General features: G+C 36.4%; 1 protein-coding gene across 9 annotated transcripts in view; it reads left to right on the forward strand.

Annotated features, from left to right (window-relative positions):
* Ih (hyperpolarization activated cyclic nucleotide gated potassium channel Ih) overlaps positions 1-27385 on the forward strand; it is a 141447-nt gene that overhangs the window by 10943 nt on the left and 103119 nt on the right. For 8 of the 9 annotated variants that reach the window (XR_013258720.1, XM_077417057.1, XM_077417063.1 and 5 more), the window contains exon 3: positions 22223-22306. The exons of the other annotated variant lie outside the window; for it this stretch is intronic. Coding sequence is in view for 7 of the 8 variants with exons in the window: in XM_077417057.1 (XP_077273183.1) it covers positions 22223-22306 (84 nt within the window). In the remaining variant the exon portion in view is untranslated. The remainder of the gene's footprint in view (positions 1-22222; positions 22307-27385) is intronic. 9 annotated transcript variants of the gene reach the window in all.

Genomic DNA, 27385 nt, shown 5'->3' on the forward strand with positions numbered 1-27385 from the left:
CATTTAAATAACGATGACCATAAATGTTATCGTTGGAAAATTCTCGGTGGGTTCATCTCGTTATCGCGATCACTCCGATTGACACTACGTGATACGGGAATATGCTTTAACGCGCCACGAGAGTTCCTCTTTTTTTGCAAACCGCTCGGAGGGATCGATATGCGATGTGCCGACCATGTGTAGTGGGTATTACGACGATGCGATGTTCGTGTATCCAAACTAACAAGCGAGAGAGAACGGGGTAGAACAGGCACACATACCTGCAAATCGATTTCAAAGTTGCGACCCGTCAACTGTTGTTAACTGTTTGTGATGTAACTTTGTCACAGAGAAAATCAATTAATTCGTGACCCCGTAGCCGGAATCACTTCTCGTTTCACAGTCGCACGCGACTGTATGCGCGAATAAATCTTACGACGTTCGACAGGCGATATACCGCACACGGTTGATCAAGTATCCCGTAATATTGAAAAGTAGCGCAACCGCGATTGTAACCCGATAAATTAACACTGCAACCAACTGTCGGGACATAAATGTCAAGCCTTCCCTGATCGATTTCCTGACTCATAATGCTTGTATAATAATTTTCAATTCCTATGCGCGCGAAGCTGAATTACGGTTATTCTAGTCAATCTAGTCACTTATCACTGTTAGCTTGACAAGGGAAAAAAGTATTGAGGAATAGAATTTTTTAATGTAATACTCAAAAAGCATGAAAAATATGAGGTCATTGTTAAAAAAATTATATAAATAATATGCACGTTTCTATATCAATTAAACATCTGAACAAAAATATTCACGCCAAATTGACAAAGATTTTGTTAATTCATCCCAATCGCACGTTTTTAGCCTATTTTGGTGGCCCCCGAAATTCAAATCGAATTGTGTATGCCAAACGATACTATATGATGGGACATTAATCTCAAAAAAATTTAAAGTTGAGCATAGGGCTAGTTTTGGAAATACGGGGGGTCAAAGTGGCCAAATTCCCAATATTGTCCAAGTAGGTACAAAAGACACAAAAAGGAAGTTAAAACTTCTTTGATAAAAGTGGTATTTTGAATAGAATTAGTCTAAATGGTTCTTTGACCACTGTACTAAAAATTCACCCTTTTCATCCCTGTTGCTTAATTTTTTTCAAGGGGTAAAACTATCCCCAAAAGAAGTTTTTGCTGAATTTCTGGAAAACGGATAGAGATACGAAAAAATGTTTCGCGAATGGAAGTTGATTATCTAGGAATTCTGCACAAAAAAAAGTATTTTTCATTTTTTTCGTAGGACTCATTCTTTGGCCGGAAACCGCACCTAAAGAAAGATAATTTTTGAAAATAAAGGGAATTTCCTCTTAAGAAACCTTCATCGCAAAAATAAGTGTCGATATTTCAAGATATAATTGTAGAAGGATTTTAGTTATTTTAAGTACTGCGTTATCTTAAGTATCTTGATATAAGACACTTTAAATATCACATGCATGCGATGTAAATCACACTTCGCAATACTTATATAAGATAACTGAAATCTTTCTACAATTATTGTATATCTTAAAATATCGACACTTTCCAGACAGCACTATGTTCAAAATCAGGATATAAGACGTCTGTTCGACATCTTTTAGACATCTTTTAGCCATCTTTTAGTAAGACGTCTAAAAGATGTTTAAAAGGCGTCTTTCAGACGTCTTATGTCCCGCTTTTGGACAAGTGTGTTGTATGGGTAATTTTTGTAATGATAGTTCCTTAAGAAGATTCCCTTTATTTTCAAAAATTATTTTTTTTTCAGGCGCGGTTTCCGGCCAAAAAGTGGGTTGTTCGAAAAAAATAAAATAGACCTTTTTTATGCAGAATTATTAGACAAACAACTTCCATTCAAAACATTTTTTCGTATCTCTATCCGTTTTCCAGAAATTCAGCAAAAACTTCTTTTGGGGATAGTTTTACCCCTTGAAAAAATTAAGCAACAGGGGTGGACGGAGTGGATTTTTAGTACGGTGGTCAGAGAACCATTCGGACTAATTCTATTCAAAATATCACTTTTATCAAAGAAGTTTTAACTTCCTTTTTGTGTCTATTGTACTCGGACAATATTGGGAATTTGTCTACTTCGACCCCGCGTATCTCCTAAACTATAGCCCTATGCTTAACTTTAAATTTTTTTGAGATTAATATCCCATCATATAGCATCGTTTGGCATACAATTCGATTCGAATTTCGAGGGACCACCAAAATAGGCTAAAAACACGCGATTTTGAGGTCACTCTTTCAATAAGCAAAAGATACGATATAAATTTTCAAAATATTGAAATTTTTCAGGAATTTAAATACTTTGAATCAAGCGCTTCGAATTTTAATTTTTTTTCTTTGTAATCTATTCCAATATTTCGAATATTGTGATAACTCCAATTAATCTCGTTGGATATTTGAAATAACCTGAGATCATACGAATAATCCAACTATTCTCAAATATTCATAGCTTCGATTTATAGCAATCATGTAAACGAGAACGTATTTCAATCCGTTTCAAAAAAAATGATTACCATACTAATAAACAGCTATATGAGTTATATTTTATATAAATTTAAACGGGAAAAACGAACAAATGAAAAAAGAATAAAAGTTTTTAAAAACGAGCTTCAGCTTTCAGCTAATGTTTTAAAAAACACTTCGTTTGTTATTCGCGTTTGCTCTTTCCGCTTAAATTATATAAAATATAACTCGCATAGCTGTTTATTAATTTGGTAATAATTTTTTTTGGAACGGATTGAAATACGTTCTCGTTTATTTACACCGTTTATAAGGAAATGCTTGGGTTTGCGTACCTCACCTCAGTCCTATTACTCGTGTCCGAGCGTGATGACTTCTCTTCATATACATGTGTTGCGCACATGGATTATACACATTGTATATGGGACCTACGGTTTAACGCCGATTCCGAACAGCTATTTTTTAGAGAAGTTCTCTTGGCAAGACATACTCTTTCGGTGGTTTACCATTGCTTTCCGAGAGGAGAACGAGCGAATATAATTTTTCTAGCTCTACCGGAAATCGAACCCGGGATCTTTGGCGGCTCAATAGACCAGTGCGCTGTCTACTAGGCCACGCTCGTCCTAAAAAATTATTACAATTTTCTTATACAATTCTTCCTTTTGACGAGCAATTCTTCGGCATGCCGATATATATCGCATCCCTGAGGCTGATACAAATCTCGCAGCTGTTGAACTGTCATCGTTGTGCTCCGCTTTGTTCGTCGATCCTGTTTCTTGCCTAGCGAGACGGTCTTTGTAACGCGCGAAATTCTTCGAATAATCTCACGCTTTAAATCTCTATTCACAAAGAGCAGAGTGTTAAGGATAGATATATCTTAGCTTGCAAAGCTTCCCGTATCTTCAACGGAAATATCGAGTCTCTCACCGACGATATGTCCGTCATTCAAAATTGGTTCAACGCCACGTTGAATAAATAAAGAGAACCTCGGATGTTAATGTTACTGAAATGTGGAATTTAATTAAATTCAAATAATTTTAGAGAAACTCTCATGCGAGGAACATTTTATTTAAGTCTTGCATCAGTTAAATTTTGCGACATGAATTAAAAATACTTGCGTAATTTATCTTGAGATATAGGCTGAGTTTTGCTTTTCACAATTCAACAATTGATTTAAAAAAAATCACACGTGTATACGTATACGTATGTCAGTAAAGTTTTTGTGAATCTCGTAAAATTTTTCTGAAAGTGATTTGAGAAGCACACGATTATTTATTTAAAAAATCTGTAGTGTAGGAATAAATTTTTAGAATTAAAAAAAATAAAAAATACTGTTATTTATTACATTCTTTATTACATTTTATAACGTAATAATAACAGGTAATATTGAATGATAATTTTTATATTGCTAAGATATTGATTTATTAATTGAATGCGCGCTTGTTTAAAATTAAGTGTTCTCGATATCGACATGTCAGTCAGAATTCAATATTCATTTAAGGAATAAAATTTATTTTTGTTTTGATCGGAGAAAAGTATTTATAGAAATACTTTATTATTATTCCTCATTGATGTTTTACATCGCAAAAACACTTAAATGGTGTGATTTTAATAAGCTAAAGTAGAAATAAATCGCGATATTTTGTGCAATAATTTAATTTAATTTTCTCGATTTATTTTAAAATCATATTTCTAGATTTATTAAGATTGTAAAATTTTATTCCTCTCTTTATCTTAATAAAAGTCTGAAAGTACTAATAATATGTTAATTTACACAGATAATTTTTCGATCAAAACCAAAATAAATTTTATTCTACTAATAATATAAACCATTTTTAACTTAAAAGGAAAGGAGTAAATAACTCGCATGTAACAGTTAAAAATAGTTATTAAGTAACGATATTTCTATTTCGAGACATTCTTTCGATCGAACAGAGTTAATCTCTATCTTATAAGGAACGCTAATGTAAGTTTACAAAACAAGAGAAATATTATAACTTATTTATTGAAATTAATTTAAAATATAAAAAATATTTTCAACGTATAAACATTTCATAATACTTAAAATATTTTGTGGAAAAATAGATTGATTAACGTACGGCCTTGGTGTTTGTTTTGTGGCGTACGCGCGCTGCCGCGTACCGAGGCCAAAGCGTGTTATTCGCACGGCGAGACTCGGGTCGGCAGATCCGCTCTGAGTGTCCCCGCATTACGCATCGAAACGCGATCGCGACAAGAACAACGAGATATTGAACGCGATCGTTTCCTTCAATTAATTACTATCAGCCTGGTCGTCTAATTAATTCTCGCGATTGACAACTCGTGCTACGCGTCGCTGTTAGTGTCGAACTATCGAATCGTTGCTTCGTACGGTTGTATTACTTTCTTCGCGTTATTCGCTCGGAATATAATAAGGTACGTGTCGCGTGTGATTAACATCGGAAGTGTTACACAAAGTATCACGCGATTATATACTCTACCACGTGTCATACTCTGATAATTAGTTCGCGCGCAATCGTGATTAACCGCGTTTTCGCAGAGTAAGTGTTGTGTGAGTGCAACAATGGAATCTGAAAGGAGGAGGAGGAGGCCTGGGAGGCATCGGGCGACTACGGAGCAACCAGGGGGTGAGTAAATTATAATTTTTTATTTCATTCCTTATTCGCAAAATTAATCATTTATTATTATTTTATGTACGCGGATAATACTTCTTATTCTTAAATATTAATTATTTCTGGACACTGCTATAATTTATATTTATATTTCTGTTTTACAGTTCAGTGCCGTTTCAGTGTAGTCACACCGCCGCTGTATATCATATCGGTGAGTGATTTTTCATTTCATTAAGGTTAAGGTATTGAATCTGCGAAAGTTATATACTAGATATACTTATCCTAATGTATTGAGTTAAGAACTACAAAATTATAGATAAATATAACACCTTATAGAGATCCAGTATCTTGAAATGGATAGTTGAAGTTCTACGATAGATTAATACAAACATTTAATCTTGGAAATACAACCGTCTTTATTGAACATTTTACACAAATTGTCAAACGTAAGATTTTTAGGAAACATAATTGTGAATACCATAGACTTAATATTAATATTAATAATTTGTATGATTAATTTTTTATCATAAATTCTTACGTGAAGTAAATTATAATGGATAAATTTTCGAGTTTATTAATCAGATAATGGAAAATAAGAAGAAAGAGAAAGAGGCAAAATAAAATTATAACAACTATAAAATCTGATATTTTTAGAATACAAATATTTTTATTTAAATTGCCTTATGATATTCATATCCCACGAATGATGAAGATTGAAAGATGTTTATGTACTTTACAATATTATTCATATGAAATAAAAATAAATCATCTATAAAAACACAGTAAGAAAAATGGTTAATTTAGTTATTTTATATATATGTATATATATAATATGTATTTTCTGCCTCCAAAATATTTTTTACATAGAATTGGAAATCTGCATTTCATCGCTTTATACCTGCTTCCAAGATTATAAATACCATATACATTGATACAAAAAAGGAATAGAGATTTTTTGATATATATTTGACATACATAAAGAAAAATAGAAAATATTTTACCATCAGAAAATGTGTATTTTTACTAATTTTTATAAAAATACACAATAATGATAATTAAATATATTCTTATAATAAAAAATTTACCAGTTTTACTTTTTAATTTTTCGTATTCTATCCATTCTTATTTATTGATAATTTAACTTCATATTATTCGAAAGAACAACAATTTAATAATGTGAGATTCATTAAGTATCTCACGTATTACAATATTATGAAATGCATGTTTCACAACAATCGTATAATATTTTAATAATGCCAGATTTTACGAGATTAATCGTTCTGCTTCTCATAATCGTCTGAGCCTATACTCTCAGTTGATTTCTAATAAAAGTATAAGTATCTATTAAACCATTTGTCAAGAGATACAAAATTTATTTGAAATATTTCACCCGATACGCTTTTTGATATGAGATTAATGTAATGATTATAAATACGAGGCTGTCAATTTTAAGTCATCTTAATGATGTGAATGTGGAGATTAATCTATTATGGATCTCTCGTTATCCTTTAACGTGGGACTTGCCATCGACCGTGTTATCGCTGCCAGGAACTACGTTCATTCATCCTGTTCATTCGGTGTCGCTAATTGATACGTTTAATCCTCTTACGCGTTTCTTTTTTTTTCTCAATTCGTGAGTCTGACGCTGGAGCTCTTCGGTCGGAAATATTTCTACATAATTTTTCCTGCGCTGTACCCCGATTCAGCCTTGACCGCTTTCCTTTGGGCGAGAGTCATCAAGAATTTACTTAATGTCGGCTGGCAATTTATAAGGAATCATTACAGTTAATAATGCATATACGTTCTTAATTCCTCGAATGTGTTCTCAATTTTCTCACTATAAACTACGATAAATTATGTAATTAAATTGCTGTCAATATTAAACTTTTTAAATCTGAAACATCAAAACACCGCTGATTTTTTGCATTATAAGTAATTGAAAGTAGGCTGCAGGACTTTTGGCAAGCTTCTTAAGTTTGCAATCGAACAGCGGAACCGTTATTTGCTTTGAACTCTACTTTTTCCAGAATTTTAATTTAATTACTGGCGTATTTAGTGTCATTAACATTAAAAAGTTGCAGATGTGAAATTTGAACAAAATTTCTACGGTAGAATTTATTTGCCGTAGAAATTTTCCAAAGTATCCAAAACACATTTTGCTTATTGTTAGTATGGATTTAATTCAAGATAAATTAATTCCCTTTCATAAATAATAGCCTTATTTAGAATCCAATTCAAATCCACTTAGAATTCAATTGTTTCGAGGAATTTCGCCTCGTTTCGACAAACAGATACGATATTGCGCGGAATGCTGTTTATATTTTATTATGTGCATGGCGCAAGACGGCTCTGCGTTTCTCGATATATACGACTTGCTTGGGATTTGACAGCTGGAAAGTTACGAACAGACGTCGCCCAAACTCCCGCAGTCGTCGCACGACACATGAACGTGTACCGCTGATGTAGTATGACTTAGGGCCCTGCGGCATGTGGGAATCGGGAAGATATCGAGACACGACACGCAATCATACGTTATCGCTGTCCGCGCAACGTCTTTGCGCGCGAATTTAACGAGATCGCAGCAGAACCGCGTTGTCGGTTAGCAAAAACACCGTTCCGCGACTGTGCGAAGCCTGTACGCGACATAAAGGGACTGACGATGTTAAAGGACGGTAAGTGGTGGTCGCAGTTTTGGTATCTAAGATAACAAGATAGGAACGGCGGAGGTGTATGGTAGGCGTTACGGAGAGTCGACTAGGGAGCAATCAATAACTGACCCATATTGTAGTCCTCGTTTTCCTCTCTCCCTCTCTCTTCTATCTATACTGTCTTCCCCCTTCGCCGCCCCTCCGGCTAACTCTCTTTCTCCGTTTACCTGCTCTCTCTCTCTCTCTCTCTCTCTCTCTCTCTCTCTCTGTTCCTTTTTTTTTAACTCTTGTGCGTATTCTCGTCCTTCGTTCATGATTCCTCCTTTCTACCAATTCCTCTTATCAATGCTTGCTCAACGATTTGTTTGCTACAATTGTCGACCTGTCTTCGTTCTTTCCAAACCGGTGCTCACATCGCTCTTCATTTGCGACACACACATGCAATTGAATATATTCAATTTAAAATTGTCATTTAAATCGGACACAAACAAACTTGCAAAATTTAAACATTATTAAATATCTCTCTTAACATCTAAATATTAAATTAGAAAATAAAATCCACCTCACAAATCATATGACAATTTCATACCGATCCTATCTCGTCATCTACTTGCAAAGTTTATTTGCGAACAAAAAATTTATTTTTGATAGGATCTCAGTTTATAGTTCAAATTGTTTCGATATTTTTATTATAGAAAAATCTATTCCCGTAATATTTATCCTGAAAATATCATCTGTGCATTTCTGTGGTGCACTCCGTATTTTCCTATAAACTCAGGTCTCAAGCAGGTAATGGCTTAATGCACTCGCTTTGCGCGCTGCATTTAACGCAGAATTATAAATGCATTATGACGCGAGAGTGAGCGTCGCGGAGATATTTATAATCGCTTCCCGCGTCTCTTTTTTACGCGAGCTCGTAATCCCGCGTACTCTTTTTGCGAATACGGGCTTATTGTATAGATATCCGTAGCCGCTTTCATTCAAAAAGCGCGAATAAAGATTCGCTCATATATCGCGCTTGATCCGATCAGATTTCTCCGTCGCTGTGCTATTTATGCTCACTTCCGTTAGTCAGCCAGCGATACGCGTTTTTACGCGAAATCATTTCGCGACAATCTAAAAAATCATTCTGTGGCCGTATTAACCTTTAGATGCGCGCGTGAATTTTCTTGAAAAATGATTTGCCGTCCTTTCCTGTCTCAAGATATGACACTATCTTGGAAACGCAATGTCTTCCGGTCTTTCACAAAAGTATTAAGACGCGGAAGTTAAATGTCTACGCTCAACGCGAAAACAATTTTTGATACGTAAAATATGACTGTCGTATCGAACACCGGTAAAATAATATTGTGTGTATGATGTAATCATGTACACCATCCGAAAATCATAGGGATGCGCGAAGCGGCTTAACTCGACGAGTTTTATATGTTTTTGGGCAACAAAATTTTGACACGTTCTTCAATGTGTATAGAAGATAAAAAAAAAAAATTACTGGTGTTTCATAAATATTTTGTTAGAAATTAATTCCTGAAAACTATCCTGAAACACAGTGGTCTAACCCCTTAAATAAATATCATGTTAAATTATGTATAATTTTGGCTTCCTTATAGAGGAAGCTTTGTTTTCGTAAATTCGTATACCTATGAACCTTTGATTGCGTATAAAGTTGGCTCTAATCAACCGAATTTAAAAGAATTATATATAAAATAGGGGTAAAAGAAACCAAAGAAAAGATTGTTTTTTGAGTTTTTAACGTCAATATGTTCAGTGTTTTAAAACGTCGAAATATTGCATTGAAAAAAATGTCGGTATGTGTGTATATGTATGTATGTATGTATGTAAGTATGTATGTATGTATGTATGCTGTGCCAAATTTACAGAAATTTCTATAACTCCAGAACTGATCAACCAAATCTTAACGAATTATATATGAAATAGGGGTAGAAAAGACTGAAGACTAATAGAATTAATAAAAATTGTTAATAATAAAGGGGTTACCGATTTCTGTTAAAAAAAGATTTACCGAAATTTTTTAATTTTATTATATTCTTCAGTCTTTTTTTTTTTTTCTATATTTCTATTTCATATATAATTCTTTAAGGCCGGTATTCATAGTCGGGTCTTATATCCAAGATCGTCTTAAGTATAGTCTGAAGGCGTCATCAGAGGCCAATCAGAGGGCCGTATTATTGTTCTAGTTATTGATTCTAACGGTTTTAACGTATTACAAAAAATTATAAGTTTTAAATTTTTCAATAAAATACCTGATTTATATTTAGAATGTATAAAATTTCCATCTATTATATTTTCTAAATTAATTCCATCAAATTTATTAGCTATTCTATTGTAATTTATTATTAATATATTTTTTATATCGTTAGATAAATCCAATAATTCTATTCTTTTTTCTTTTAATTCTTTTGCCACGTTAATCATATGTCTCAAATGCGTATCTTGCATCAGTGTTACAAATTTTAAATATTTATTTTTTATATTTAAAGGATCCCCATATCGGCAGCTAAGTATTCTCCCAATTTCGTTTTTCCCGTTCCTCCTTTTACATCCAATATTACCATACATTTGGAATCGTTCGAACGCGCGTACATATCTCTTTATTAAATTTAACATTATTTTTTGTAATGGTAATAAATAATAAATATTTAATTTTTAAACTCATATCTTTTTCTTTATTCATTTTTATTTTTTTATTCAATATATCTCCTATTATTTCAGATTTATTTTTATGTATGTTACACTGAAGAAGGCCACAGTTATAGTCGAAACGTTTGTTGATTATTCTTATTGTTCAGAATATATTTTGGTAGCACAAATATCTAGCTAGTTCGCAAGCCCTTTGTTTAAATATTGTTAATAATTCAGTATCGAGATTGCATAGTATAATTGGTTTCTAAACATCTTGAATTATCGTTTGTATAATTGAAAGGAAAAATTGCTCTATGTATCTACAAGATATATACACACACATATAATAATATAACTGCGTTACTTTATATTTCCATATAAAATACATCTTATTCTACTTCTTTTCTTATCTTTTTGATATGTCGCGAAAGTGCCGAGCGAGTAAAGGAAGTGAAAGAGGAAAGGTATTAAAAACGGCTTCGCGCGGAGTCTTTGAAAAATGATAATTCTCTTTCTCCAAAAGTCCTACACCACGCATACAGAATTCTAAAATTTCCCGCCTTGTCCTGGTTTTCACGATTTTTCAGACCGGTATAGCAACTCCGGGATACACACTATCTCACGCCGCGCACCGCATTATGTCGCTCGACATATATGTATTCGTATTCGATACTGAACGATTCGATCAGCATGTATCCGCGTTGTCAAGGCAACTATATGTGCCGCGGAGAATCCTATATCGAACGAAGAATAATTATAATAACCGTACAATCGTATCGAACAAGTGCCTCCTCTCTATCTTTCTCTCCCCCTTTCCCTCTCTCACTCTTTTCCGACAAGCAGTTTCAAATCAGTGATCCAGATCTTTTTTATCGTGAGCTATTCGCGTCTTGTAAATAGGCGATTGAAGGCGTTTTTCGAGTAGGCCTGAAAATGGGTGTCACCGCGTGGAGTATGAGGGAGTATGGGGGAGAGAAGTCTCTGAAGGAGTCTGAGAGGCATCACCAGTGTGGTGGGACGACGTGCCAGGGGGTGAACGGAAGAAGTGCTTAGAGAATGGCAGCGGCTCGTACCTCCGCAATCTCTGTCTCGAGGTTCGCATCCCTTGCAGCCCTTGAGGGCTCTACAATATCTAATATCGCGCTTTAAATCGCACGTTCGAGATCGCGTGCTGGTTACATCGATATAAAGTCGTATATATAGGCAACTGTCTATTGTTCAATAGAATTCGTTGCGAGCCAGGAATCACCTATATCGATGCAAAAGTCTTAAACGAAAAATTTAGCCGAATAAGGAAAGAATCAGCACGAATAAAAAATAATTCGATAGAAATATCGTACTATCTAGCCATAGTCTTCCTTTTCTTTTATCGTATAGTCTTTCTATTGAGTATAATCTTCTGAAATAAAAAATTATGCAGTGGTTGTCACGTTTTATTATCATTATATCTTTTCAGAGCCCCATCTCTGAGTTCTTCTTTCTCAAATATTAAAACTTCCTCTTTATAAATATTAAAATTCGTGCATTATTTTTAAATCGAGGTATAATCGAGATCCAAATATTCTACGTCGGTAATATTTCATACCGGTATTGTTATTAATGCGGTTAGCATAATGCGGCGATCATATTGAAGCTCACTGATTATTATATTATTGTGTTGGTAGGGATTGGACTATTGTCGGGACTGCCGGGCGTTCACCATCGCAGACCTATGAACAATAGGGTACATTAACTCTTGTCTTATTTTTTGCCTTCATATTTTATTCCTTACGCTCGAATTTTTCTTGTTCTACTTCTTCTACTATTACAACTTCTTTACTATTTCTTAGCGGATCATTTGATACATATCAATTCGCCATTGTCACCACTTTACTCGTCTCTTTTTCTCTCTCTCCTTCCTTCTATCTTTTTCTAAAAGTAAAATATTGTCTTTTAAGTCTTAAGTCATAAGTCACGCATGCTTTCATTTCTTGTGTTCCATTTTTTCTGCCTACTGTCATCGATCTTTTCGACTTCGCCAACTTTTTTTTCCTGTGACATTACACGAAAAATAGTGCATCAGACTAGCCGTATGGACTTATGAAACGCATTTCGTGTTTTAATTCTATTCCGTAATGCATGCGCAGCGGAAGTAATGGTCATTATTGATCAATAAGATCTTTTCGATCATTCTACTCGTATTTATTAATATTTTTAATAATATTATTCGTCAAGAGTGTGTGTATGTGTGTGAGTATGTGCAAAGTCGCGCAAGGTAAGTTTCACAACGATTAGTGTTTGTGTGGCTTCTAGCTTTTGAAACATTTTTCTCTATTTCTTCTATTCAATCTGCAATTCTGGCGGTTAAAAAGTTCAATAATATCGAAGATAAGTGCTTCGCAGTAAAAATATATCTTTGCGAGCGTAGACGATCTCTTTATTCTTCACAAGTTGCTGGCTGAAATGCTCTTGGTATAATAATCGACTATTCTTGAAAAATAAGCACGCGGCGTGACGTATGACGAAAGTAGCACGGGCAAACGAGTAATTTACGTCGGCGCGCCTTCTGAATGAAAAATTAAAGTACTTGGACAGTTGTGATGCTCTCAAGATTTATATCCGAACCTGCATTTGCATATTAATGCGGGTAAAAGCACTGTACTTAACTCCGAGCCACTATTAGTGCATTCTCAGCAATACAATATCTTTCCGCGGCAAGCAATATACTTTCGTAATGTGAATGTACATACGTGAAGCGTATTACTATTAATCCTAAAAAATAATGATAATAGCCATAATAATTGATATCTACTTAAAACGGACTTTTTTCATCTTTTTCGTTTCTTATTAATACAAGAAATTTCGCATTTTATTTTCACTTTAATATTTCCGCAAAGACAGAAGCATATATTTGTTTTATTTCACATTCACAGTAATGTAATGACAAAAAATTAGCTCTCTCGAAAAAACTTTTACTTTCAACCAAATTTCTTAATTCTGAAAAAATCGATTTTAGATTAGTCAAAGATATACACAAGATGTACATAAAAAAATCATAGTTTAAAAAAATTTCTTCGTAAGAGTTAAGATAAAAATGTCGGAAGAACCGAAGCACGTATCTCTCGTTAATCTCACTAATAACGATTAAAATTTGTGACTCACCACCCATATGTATCTTCGCGTGCAGTGAATCTAAAATTACGTTCAGTGATATAACATTAAATAAAACCGCCACAAGTTAATATGGAAATATGCTGGAAGTCCGTCTTGACTCGATAATAGGTATATAGTCATTATAATCCAGATTACTTAACTACCAGTTGTTATCGTACAGTCATTTCTTACTTTCTTACTCGTTATTGCTTTCCGCGACATTTCCCTCTCATCAGAGAGTTGAGAAAAATCCGTCCTATTCAGAGACGCTTTTATGAACCACCCGATCATTACGTCGACCAGCACGAGGAAGAATAAACGAGTCACTTACCGCTCCTGCAATCTTCTGTATCTTCACCCTGCTATTTGACTTGAGTTACTCAACTCGTGCATTCATCTCGTCTAGATTTGTGTTGTAAGGATACTCCATGATTAAGTAGATTTTATTGCACACTCCGAGAAATTCTGACAGAGATACGCGGATGAAATGGAATAATACGTTATCGTCATTTTACGATTGTTTCATACGTTCATTCATCAAAAAATTGCGCAAGTTAATTAGGAAATACAAATGTATAACGAAATTGAATAGCCAATAATGGAAGAAAAATCTTTAGTGAGACTTCAAATTATTATGGCTATTTAATAAGACAATATTTCATTTTCTTCATCCCTTTCGAATCTTATGTATTGTACACATTGACGTTATTTTATTGTTCATCTCCTGAAGTTAATAAAAGTGAAAAAAGAAACTGTACATTCAAAATAAATATTCATTACACAGATTGGGTCGTTATTAACTATTGTCGATGTATAGAAAGATAATTCCATTTTTACTGTCTTTTATATAGTTTTTATTCTTTGTTACAATTTTATTTATTCAAAGAACACATGCTCACGAATATATGCGTTTTAACTCTGATATATTTAAAAAGTACTTTTAACTTTAAAACTTTTTATCGCGCGCAGTAATATTTCCACATGAAAACTAAGTGTACTCTGTTATCTCAATTGAAGCACAGTTTAAGATAACGTGGATGTTATTTAAAAATGTATGAATACCATATTAAAACATAGTACCCTGCATATTTGAGGGTATATATATATTAGAGAAATATGTATTATATTAACGATAAAGTGTTTCGAGGCTATTTTTAAAAAATCGCCAGAAAAACAGCATTGTAATTGTCTCTTTTTTTACTATAACGTGGTTTTCTCTATCTATGTTAATTAGTAATAATGTAGATAACAAAAAACGTTTTTTAAGTAACAATCTCTATGAAAGTCAAAAGTATACCGGGATTAAAAAATGCATCTGGTATGTTCATACGCTTCGTAGTTTCGATGTAATACACAGTAGTTGTGCTGCCTTTGTTTATGCGGAAACGCATATAAAACTCGTCATCAATGTGTTCCTTTACTTCCTTTCTATGCGAACAGACTGTGACGGCCGGAGGCAATCTGTGCATTTGTTCTTCGTTAAGGGTCGAGAACAAGGCCGACTCGACGTTACTCTTCCTATCGTACAATAATGATAATTAGCTTCGTTACTGCCTCGTCAAGTTTCTGAAATCAGGCGTATACTCCTGATATTTTCGACGATCCCGCGAAACTCGACGAACTCGAAGTAAACAATATTCAACAAACGAAGCTAATTTTAATAGCTGACTGAAATATGGCGAGTACCCGATGATTCGATCCGCGAATATTTATTTTGAACACGCCGTTCCTTTTATAACTTTTATTAAACTCAGGATAGAAACAGTAAAAAGAACGTCAATACGCACAATAAAAGTCGATAAAATCCGTCAAAGAAATAAAATTGTTTGCTCATTAAATATTTATAGTAACCTCAAAAGTCCACAGAAATAATTCTTTTATTATTAATTATATATTCAATTTGTGTCGTACATTTGTGGTTTGTAATTAGCTTGCGCGATATTAACACATGTTGCAAAGTCACGTTAACAATTAATAACGAATAACAATTTATAATATTTTGCTTTTCAATGATTTCATATGCATAATATGTTAATGATCATTAATGTAATGAGCGCGAAAATTAGGTTGCAATTATCAAGCTGCATATCTTGCATGCGGACTTTTTTTTATCTCTAATGCTAATTCAGTGACTGCATTATCTCGGGAAGGGTACAACATATCGAGTTATGTTCAGTGCGGCGAGAGCTGGAGAAACGGAAACACTTGCGAGGAAAAAACACTTCTGAAAAAATTGAAAGACCTCACGATTAAACACGGCGCATAAGCAGCAAGGAGAAGTGTCGCCTCATTATGGTGCACTCACATTAGAGCGGCGACAGATTTCCGGCATAATGATGCTAATGCGATTTAACGCATTGTTGTGGCGAGATAAATAGAATTCTCGATCATACGGAAATTCTCGTGGGACGTCGATTTGTACAATTTACATCATTATTCATGATAATCAAATTGCACGATAATCTAGCTCTAACGAGCATTTGAGCATTGACCCTGATTAGTCGTGAACTGATTTCAAAATGACTTATGTCGTGTTGAAAAATACACCAAATTTTTATTTCTTTATTTAAAAGCTCGAATTTGTATCTAATTGATATTGAATACCTATAATAATTGGGTTTTCAAGTAAAATTTTTTTATTAAGCGGTATCCATAATTAATGTAGAGAATCTAAGCCGATTTTTAGTACTTTTTGAATTAAAAAAAAAACCCAAATTTGAGAAAGTTATAGCTTTCTAAAGTTTCTTTGATGACGGCAACTTCAAAAGATTTCGCAACAACATTATGACGTCACGCACATTTTCGTGTACTATATTTTCTTCAATTTTGAAGATATTGCAAAAATTCAAAAAGTTTACAAAGAAAGTATGCCATGATCTATCAAAATATACTGTTAGGTAAAAGTCGGTTGAAGACCGAATTGCAGTTATATCGAATTTATTAACATGCGGTTTTTCTCTGTTGCGTTTCATTTATCTCCGTACGTACAAATTTCCAATAATTATTGTCGCATTATATTGTGACAATGCATTAAATTCAATGTCATCTGTCACTCGTAAAGACCCTGACAATTATATGTCACGGTGATCTGCCGTCGACTGACAAAGCCTCCTTTCAAGTATCAACCTATCGTCTGCGTTACTCTTAAGTCTACCTCTCGAGTATCTTTAATCTCGCCAAATCAACCGTGCGTTAATTTACAAAAAGCACTTGAACCGAGATATTTTCCTCGATAACAACAATTATCGAGCTCCGTGCCGACACAAAAGCGCGAGATCGAACCCGTCCTAATTGTGAACTCACCCTTAACGTTCGAGTTGATTGTTGGCGATGGTATAGCGGCGCAGGCTGACGGGCAGGGAGGACAATGGAAATTGCGAGCTTGAAGCAGCGACGGTGCAAAGACACTTCTTTTGCTCCTTTCGCTTTTAAATTGCTCGCGGTGCGCTCGACCGGTCGTGTGCACGGTATAATCGGGATGGTCTTTCCGAGCCTCGAGCCGCGGTACGAAGGCTCTCTCGTCTACTCTCCCTTTCTCTCTTTCTCTCTCTTTCCCTCGGATCAGCCGCTGGCTGTATGCACACGAGCTGCGCTGTATTCACGCAGACAGATGCGACGTCCGGATGTACGCGCATGCACTTGCACATTCATGTCGCACTGGTCGCACATACGGCTCGGACGTTAGCCGACGTGTCCGTGATGTCGAGTCTCTCTTACGTTTCGACGAACGTACAAAAGACGTATATGTCGACTAGGGAGTAACTGCGCTATTACACACTCGTGCGTATATCTAGAGCATATAGGACGTCGCGATGAAGTGCGAGATCAACGGAGCGAGACACTCGTTGAGACACGAACGGGAAAAGGGAAAAGAGGCGGCATGAAATTACAACGTCGGAGTTTGGAAATGCGATCGTATCGGGAAAATTTCTCCGTGGTGCCTAGAAAACGCGAGATGAATAAGATGGTTTAAATACGCGATACTGAAAGCGTATATCGTAAATCGGATTCGTTCCAAGAGACGAAGAAATGTGGGAAATGCATGAAATAACTGAATTATGCACTTCCATTTTTCGCTTTTCAACCTCGCTCTTGCAGAATCTTCTCTCGTTACATCCTTCCATGCGTACTAAAGCGCTTTTTAAAAAGGCAATATTTCAATCTAAATATTTTTTTTTTTTTGGAATATTATACTGGTATTCATACATTCGTTCATTCTTTTCATGCGTGTGAACTTTTTAATTGCAAAACCCCAAAACCGCGAAATGCCGAGTTGATTGCGAAATTTTCTACTAAAAGTTTATTATTCGCACTCTCTAATATTTATCAATTTGTATGTAACGATTGTATCTTTCACGTTTTGTTAAAATAAACACATTCTGTTATAAAATAATAGATTATATCGCAACATACCCATGTTTCAAATATTGTTCTTTTTTTGTAAATATTTAAATTATCATTCCTATTAATTTTTCTTCTGTTTGTAAAATAGACTTTTGTCTGAAATCCACAGGTGTTATTGAAAAGATTGGGCAATTTTTTAACACTAAAAGAAATTAGATCACAAAGTGGACTCATTCGGCGTTCTTCAATCTATGTATGACACGTTTATTATGTAATACATATAAAATTGTGTGATATTTTCTGAAATGTACGAAATATCTAAATACAGGATATAATGTCCAAACAGATTGCATTTCAATATCGCTCGCGGTAATCGTACATTAAAATTGCAATTAAAATGTGATTGATTGGTGACGGATAAATTATATTAACAAATATTTAACTGAATATATTTACGACGACAAAACATATCGGACAAGTAAGAAATTCCGCACATCGGTTGTAATAAAAAAATATAATTTATGTTCATGCCTTACGCAAAATTAATAAAAATATATGATTTGAGACTGAGTAACTTTTTAATTTCTTGTAATCCTATTATTTATTGTAAAAATCAACTATGGCAGAAACTTCGACTGTTTTACGAACCGTATAGCGCAAATTTGTTTCATTATTGGGATTGAGGACATATAATTAAGCTACACAAATTTAACCATAACAGTCGAAGATTAATTGCACCATTGAGAGCATAATGTTTCACTACATGGAGCCAGTGATGTTTAACACAATATCAACAGATGTGTTTTCAGTTTATCGGTAGATAGCTATACGTGACGCGGTAGCAGCGACGTGAGCCGGGTTAGATGTATAATTCTTGATTATATAGGTGGACGAGATATTTCCCAGTGGAAAATAGCACCTGGATTAGTTGTCACGTTAGAGGAATGTGCATATCGAACGGAAATATACTATGACTTTCGTTATTTTCACCGCGATTCCCAACGGGGGTGAACGCGTGGACAATAAATGTATTCCCTGGCATCGATTCTAAAAAAATCTGCCCTATTTTTTTGCCGACGTCAGGCCTTCCATCGCTAAAAATCTGCGGTTGATTTCTTCATGAAGTTATTTTGCACAGCTTGCAGACCGCATCGTGCGCCGTATATGTAGCGTAAAAGATTCCGCAATGACTGCATTGCATGGACGGGCACGCAAGGATCAGCAGATCCGAAAGCTTTCTATCGTCTTATATTTTATACCTCTGCATTTATATATGTTTCCCTTTACTTGTCAGTTTATTATTTCTTTAGAAGAATACTTAAAGCAAAATACTTACATTATCTTTGTTTTCAATTGATTTATTAATCATTTGGGCCTCATCTTTATATTTACTTGAATTACCATTTAATAATAATGAAAAGTAAATTTTTCACGAAAGAAACTAACAAAGGTAAATTTATATATCATGATAAAGAAAGTTTCAATTATTATAGCCGCAATCAATAAGCTTCTTCCAACAGATTTGTTATAAATTACCTGAAAATTTTTAAACTTTTTACTAGAGACGATTCGCGAGAATTGCAAATGCTTTCTATAATGAATACTCCAGTGCTGAAAGTCTTACGCTGTTTTCAAGTATTTGCATACCGAGCAAACATGTATATATTTTGCCACGGCGAATAACAAAACGAAAGTAGAGAAAGGGGGGAAAGTTAGGGTAGCAGAAAATTTCGTCGTGAATATTTTCCTAAGTCGGAGCGATGCATACAAAGGCTCGCGCGGTTTCGCAAGTCGCAATAGCTGCAGACGACGTTCCGCAAGTGCATGGTAAGGTCGTTCGATAACACCTTCTTTCCGCGAGTTTTCAGTTAAAAGATAAGAATCTCGGATTCGAGGCCAGACGAGCACAGTCCTCGAGGCGTCCTTTGGCCATCGGCAAATTTCGAAAGGGCGCTCGACCTCGCGCGGCGAGGGGTGGAAGGGGAAGGGGCTCTCGGATATCAGAGACCGCGGTATAGGAAGAGCGCCGCGGGGAACGGCTGACAGGGTCTGTCTCGCTCCCCTTTTCTTCAAGTACATACACACGTACGGACGGATGCGGATGAATTGGTGCAACGCCGCGGTCGACAAAGGACATATCCTGAATATACCGCGCGTATTGTAAGCGGTATATATTTCTTTTATCTTTCTCTCTTCTCCTTTCAAAAATGGCCGCGTCTCTTCTTCACACGATCGGCCTGAAAGAAAATCGGGGAAGTGCTCGATACGTTGCGGAAGGTCAAGCGCCCTCCGCGCCAGACAATGACAAGCACTTCGAGTTTCACGTATACAGGCACGTCGAGCACGTGTGTAGAATGGGCGTGGAGGGGCAAGGGCGGAGAGAGGAAGGCTCGGGGGGGATGGGTATATACCGTGTGTTTCGCGCGGTGCCGTATCACCACCGATGTATCTTGTAGGTCACACCGGCGTTTGGTATCGACCGACCGCGTGTACGTTACCTGCCACCGTTGCCACCGACAGCCGAAATATTGCAGTGATCGAGCCGCGCGGAATCTTGGGCCGCGAGCCGCGATACCTTTCCCGAGCGCAAAATGCGTGCGGGCGAATCTTTATTCGTGAATGACGTTGGGCATGTTGCGAGATGCACGCTCGACTCCTGTCCGCGTGTGACTCGACGATACCGCAACGCGGTTTGTCGCGCTTCTACTGCATAGACTTGTGAATCTCGTTTTCGGAGTTTCGCGCGCGATTTTGTTAAAATACAACGACACGCGCGGCGACGGAAGATTGATCCCTGAGAGAGAAAGAATTTCCAGTCGACGTTGATTTAATTTAAATCGCAGTGCACCGTATATGATTGTTCCCATTTTAGAAACATTATTGGACAATTCATTACAGTCAATCGACATTGGCGCGTCTGGCTTACTTAAGTATAACGTTTTTAATGTTCTTGTAACAGAGAATTCTTTCGATAACGTAAATATTCGACTATTTAAGAATAATATAAATATCATAATCTGATTTTAAGAAAGTTATCTGTTATACCCGCATCGAATATCGCATCAAAAAATTTCCTCGGATGTGGATCTTTGTTTTGAACAATGTAAATATTAAATAAATATCAAGATCGGGAGTCGCGATTTTATTTTTGTTGCACAAAGAATGCTGGTCTTTAAAACGATATGGATCATTCGACAGTGTGCGTGCTTGTGTATAGGTGTGTGTGTGTGTGATAGCGAGTACAGTATTTAAAGGATGTTACGTCACTGTGTGATCTCTTGTACTCCTACAGCCGGGCGAGAATAACGCAGAATTTAATTTCACTGCCAGCTAATCTATTTTATCTCCGCCATTTGTTTAGAGTACAGCGTGCTTCACAGTGCGCGATTCCGCTGAATCGAGCTTGGAGTTATGCAATCTGATCGCGGTGCGCGCACGGAACGTATATGCTAATCGACGTGCACTTTCGGCAGAAATGCGTATTGCTGCGAGAAGACTCGCGAAAGAGTGCGGTTCCACTTAAAAGGATTCCTCGGAATCTCTTCTTAACTAAAAATATCGAAGCTCTAGGCGAACGAAGCCGCTTTAGTTAATTAGAAATCTTTCATCGATCAAACAGATTGCTTCAAATATTGATTTATCTTATTAGCTTAGTCAAAAAAGAACTCGGTCATCGAGATACTTAATGCGAAAAATAGCGGTGTCTAATTGACCTCGTTATGAAAAGATCCGGTCTCCGAAATTTGCCGGGATGGAATTACTAGATGAAATATTCAGCCGTAGAGAGTAGAGGAGTAGATAAAAATCGGATAATATCTGCAATATTGTTTTAGATTAAACGCAGCTTGAGCGTGCTCCATTCTTTCTCATAATCGTGGTTGTTTTCATCCAGTTCATTTGCTCGCACGTCACGCAGCGATCCTGATCTTTTTGTAAGAACGCAAATCCACTCGTCGGCTAATGAATTTATTTAAACGTGTCAGTACTCATCGCATACATCTCTTTCTTTTCGTTACTAGTCCGCCTTTTTTCTCTCTCTCTGTCTCTCTCACGCTCTGGTATTTCCTGTTATGATGCATGGATCCACGTATTCTAAAGTCGCATACTTACGCGGAGTACAACATCGGGAGTTTCGTTGCCGACTGTAATATTTATTAGAGCGTATGCTCTTATTTCGATGTTGCACTCTCGCTCCTCTCTCCACTCTGACGGTACGAAGTATGAAAGTATAGCAACCCACGGACAGAGAGCGAGACAGCGAGAGATCGCAGCGAGAAATCCCTACGAATATACACAGTACGCGATGACGCAGAACGGAATTAATTCTAATCTTTTTGTCTCTGTTTTTTTTTCCCCCCTACAGTTGCCACGGAATTGAGAACCGGCATGCCGCGAAGCACGAGAAGCGCCCGTCGCAGAAGCTCGAGACGTCCTGGCCGTTCTCCCTGTAAGTCCATTTTCAACTTTGATTGCGAAGCTATATATCGCATCCTTCGGGAGCTCTCAATCGTGCGCGGTTCCGCTCCGGAAACACGTAGAAACGATGAATGTGCTGTTCAGCGCTACTTTCGTTTCGCCAATTCGGGCGGTCCAGCAGCGTGACCGTATATGTAACTGGCCTTGTCGATATATTTCGCCTTCTTTTGTTAATTGTAAAAATACGCTGAACTTCCTCGACGTCGGTAATGTCAACATTTCTAATCCTGTTTTCTATGTCATATATCTATAATATATCTGTCCTTGTCTAACGAGAGGCATCTGTCCTTGTTTCGCGTGCTGCGCCATCTCTCGCTACACGCAATGTCAACCTGAATGTGCTTTATTTGCACATATAAAAGTTTATTTAAACTAATCTTTTTTTCTAGGCTTTTTAGATCTAATTGTACGATATTGTTTTTAAATGTTGTCCCTAGGTCATGCCGGTCTAATTTTGTGGATATTTATTGTGGAATTTTTGTACAAAGCAAATATTGTCGTCACGTATACCAAAAATTAACAAAAATATTAATTTTTTCTCGTTTTCGATATAACGTCGACCACAATGACCTAGATTTTGATGCGTACTTTAATTCTAGACAAGAATTTTGCATTTCTATAAAGCCAATTAAAAGATTGGTGCTAAGAAAAAAAGCCGGTATTACAGACGGCTTTTAGGATCCCCTTAAACGATTGAGGTAATTATGAAAGTGTTAATTGTATGAAACAACCGAACGAATGTTAAGTGATAGAATTAACAGATGTTAATTGCACGGTTAATTCACACGGTTGTTAAAGAATCGCGAATGCTTACATTTGATAACCATTGAAGTTATGAATAATAACGTAATTAATTTGATCATTTAAGAAATTTTATTATTAAAAGTTTCAATACCTCTCTGGACATCATTTATTAAGTTATTTGATTGCAGCACATATTCGAACGCATATAGGTATAAAATTCTTCTTTATTTATATCTTATAGAAATTCTCTCTCTCTTCTATACTTATATCCTAAAAACTTGTAATTTTCCACAAAATTATAATTGATTAAAATTTTTATAATCGTAGCTCAATGAGTGTAGAATTAAAAACCGGCTTGTCAAATCACAATACGGTTTGTAAACGTTTTAATGAGATTTAAATTTGTTGACGAGAACATTGGAGACGATAGCATAAGCTCACCCTCTCTCTCTCTCTCTCTCTCTCTCTCTCTCTCTCTCTCTCTTAAATTTAAATACGAAGATCATCGAAGTATTCAGCCGCGTGGGATTGACGTCATGGTTGTTAGGAGAATCTCATTATTTTAATAGATGAAAGGAGCGGGCGCGCTTGGAATTGATCCGGCCCGTCAAAGCCACCGAAAATTATGACTTGATATCCGCCTTACACAACTTTACGCGTTGGCGCCATTTTTACGATCAATAATCTCCCGCCTTTCGTTGCGGCTAGATGGCACATTCTGCCCGGGCATGTTCTTGCTCTAAAACTTGTTACACCCACCGTGCGATAGCGCCACGTCGAGCTTCGTAAACTTCGAAAAGCGCATTTATGAACTTCTTACTTTAATACATTTTTTTCTCTCCCGTTAATTTAATATTACAAGTCAAAGCGGTAATTAAAACGAAAGAGCATATTCCCGCGCCTCTCGCGCGCTTTGTAACAAAATACGTAACAGGATAATAGAGATTTATGAGAAATAAAACGTACGATAGGACCAAGTCATGAAACACAAATAACGCATAAATAAATTGATAAAATATAATATATGAATTTGTGAAATTGCTGGATAAAGTTGGATTTTCATGGGACAAATTTTTGAAGGATATTATGATATAGAAAGATGAATAAAACGGATGCTGTGCTCCATGCGAATACATTTGCAATACGACGTATCTCTATAGTTAACTGCGCAATACGCATTGATATATAAGCGGCAGATTGCCGGCGAGATAAATTTTGAATAAATTCTCACTTAGCGAGGTAATTCGCACTTCGATAACCGATACCTCCCGACGTTGTATCATCGTAATAAATTATCGCACGTTACTCGGAATTCGGAACGCACCGCACGTATATGTTGCACAAAGCGGTGAATATCGGCTCGCGCAGCACACGCGATATAATTGTGCGAGAGAAGTCGTAGTAATACGATAACTGTGGATCTCTCGAGAGTTAAAAAATAATCCATTCCGCCTTTATCTGAAACAATCGAACTACGAAATTAAAAAATAACTTAATTAACTACCATCCGAGACGTACGTATCTGCTTTAGTTAATCGATTTCCAATTCAACGGAGTAACGGTATAATTAACGTTCGAACTCATGATACAGTACAGTGCAGTGCGTATTATACTCTTAAATATTTATCGTATACCTATATCCTGCAATATTCGGATTTACAAATATTCAATGATATCGCTTTACTATTATGTTGCTGCCCCGGAATTCTTTTACGTAAAAAAAAAAAAAAAAAAAAAAAAATCGTGCCGCTGTATATTCGCGAGTCGCGGATAATATATTATAGGTATTGAATTTTATTGCAGCAGCGACGTAACACGGTGGTCACAGGAGTGAGATAAAATAAAAAAGCGGTCGAACGTCCGTTCGGTCCACGCACGCGGTCGCGTGGGTGGCTGCGTTATGACGATTCGCGTAATTATTTTATTTAGCGCCGGAGCTCGCTCGCCCGCTCGAACGCTCTGCTCTTACGAACGTCACACGCTTTTGTCCGCCCCAACGCTCCGCAGTCCCCTTCGGTGTCCCTTTAATTTCATGTTTTACACGTCGTTGCATATGCATGAGTAATTAACGACGAACGATCGCGACGCGCGTCACGATGATTAAATTGTGTTTTGTTTTAGCAACCCTCTCTCTCTCTCTCTCTCTCTCTCTCTCTCTCTCTTTTTCTCTTGCCTCTCCTCCCGTCATCGTGTTTAATTACATGTGCTTTTGGAGCGCGATAACGTCCGTTGGTCGTGTCGGCGCGAGCAAGAAATAAGTCAAGTCAAGGATCAATCTGCGCGCCCCAGCCGGACGAATTTCGGTAGTCCTCGAATTATCGTGGGCGCGTCCGACCTTAACACTGATTGGTCGATACCCCGAAATAGCCACGGGAGAATCTGATAACGCGTGGCCCGGCATACGGGGTGTCTCGGGATTCTCTAATCGGTTCGGAAATTAATTCTCGACACAAACGTTAAGACGCCGGCAATACGAAGTTTCAAGCGATCGAAGATGAAAAAGTGAACTTCACTCCCGAGGTGTAATTAAATAACGAAACTTGTTCTTAAGTTAAATGTAATTATGCTTTGCCTCGTCAGAATCTCAATTTGGGTTAATTAGCTGGATATCCAGGGGCGATGTTGAAAAGTTGCAACAAATAATGGTCGAAAAAATTTCTTCAAAGAAAAGATTTATCAAAGAATTTGTAAATAAAGGTTGAAATCTCTAATTCTGGATATACGTCAAAAAATTGTAGGAATTCTTCTACAAAGATACAAATCTGATTGTTTTACGCTTTACATAGAGATCCGTACAACTAACAGCTTTGACAATTTTCACTAGTTTAAAATTCCGACACAGCTAGCAAAATCCGAATGTCATCGGCTTCTATTATTCCAATATGAGCGCGGTAAAATAACTCTGGTTTATTTAAGGATTCTCCATCAGTGTCGTTGGGAGATAAATATTTCGCGTTGTTCCCCGACGTCGTACCGTCGCGTCGAAAACAAAAACCGAATACTGACGTCATTGTGTGTTTAGTCGACCGAGCGAACAAATTCACAATTGAATCGAAGCATATCCGAAATATTTTATGTATTCGAAACACGCGAACATCCTGAGATATTATTTAATTGAACTTTTGTGCTATTCTTTTCCAGCAGCAAACAATATTAAAGTTATACACCAGATAATCAACTCGACTCGAGTCTCTAAGAAGAATTTATCTTTGCGAAATGAGAGGAATCGGACAAAGAAATGTCCTGCGAAAATTCGCATGCGTGATTCGTCAAGTACATTTTAGGCAGGCTCATCGCCAAAAGCGAAAATGTGCGATAAATACTAGCCAGAGAATATCAAAATGCATATACGAATATACGTCGCCGTTATACCCGCGTAACAAGAGTTAAAGCCGCTTCCGCGCGAATTGATCGTCAGCATTTGTGTACCAAAATTGTTCGGATATTTCCTTCACACGCAAACGAATGTGTCGCATGACGAACATTTCTTTTCTCAATACGAAAAATATTCATCGTGTAATATTATTGAGCGGATAATCACCTAATGATCAGTTTAAAGTACATTAGGACCATTAATATATCAATAATGATACATCGATAATGATTAGATGAAAGGGGTTAATGACATGAAAATCGAGATAAATAGTAAACGAAGATTCAAAACATCATTAGCATGATAATTATTCAATTTTTAATTAATCAATGTATCTTCCTAAACAATAAAAAAAATAACCAAGTAATATTTCCAGCAATAATTAGGAAGAAAAATTTCAAGATCATGATATTTGACTATAATTTGCGCTCCGTTTAGCATTCAACTATTTGCATTTCGCGTGAAACTGACTTTAAGTGCATGCTGCACGCGAAATACAGATTGCAGTAAGAGCGATTTCGCACGCAGCAACATCAAACATTAGATGAAACATGAAACATTGCGAAATGTTCGATAAATGATCGACAGAGGAATATATATACGTATAGAAGAAATTGAAACTCTTGCGCGTGCGATTAAACACCGATCGATCACATGCGGAAGAAATGTTTGACAATCTGCGTGAAATCAGTTTAATGCGTAACTGTGCGCGGGGGTGGTTCTAGAAAACAAAGACGACAAGGATGAGAAGGCGACGCCATCGACGTTGGATAGCAGCCTGTTTCGATCCTCCGAATGACGACGGCCCGTTCGCCGTCGTTTATTTTCGCGACTGCCGGCCATTCCTTCTCTTTTTGTGTTCCGTAAACGGAAAGTCTATATATAAAGATCGCAGCGGGAACGTGGAGAGTTGGCTGGATGCGCGCGACCGGG

The sequence above is a fragment of the Temnothorax americanus genome, unplaced genomic scaffold (genome assembly GCF_048541705.1).
Source record: "Temnothorax americanus isolate GAGA-0224 unplaced genomic scaffold, ASM4854170v1 Scaffold47, whole genome shotgun sequence".
NCBI lineage: Eukaryota > Metazoa > Arthropoda > Insecta > Hymenoptera > Formicidae > Temnothorax > Temnothorax americanus.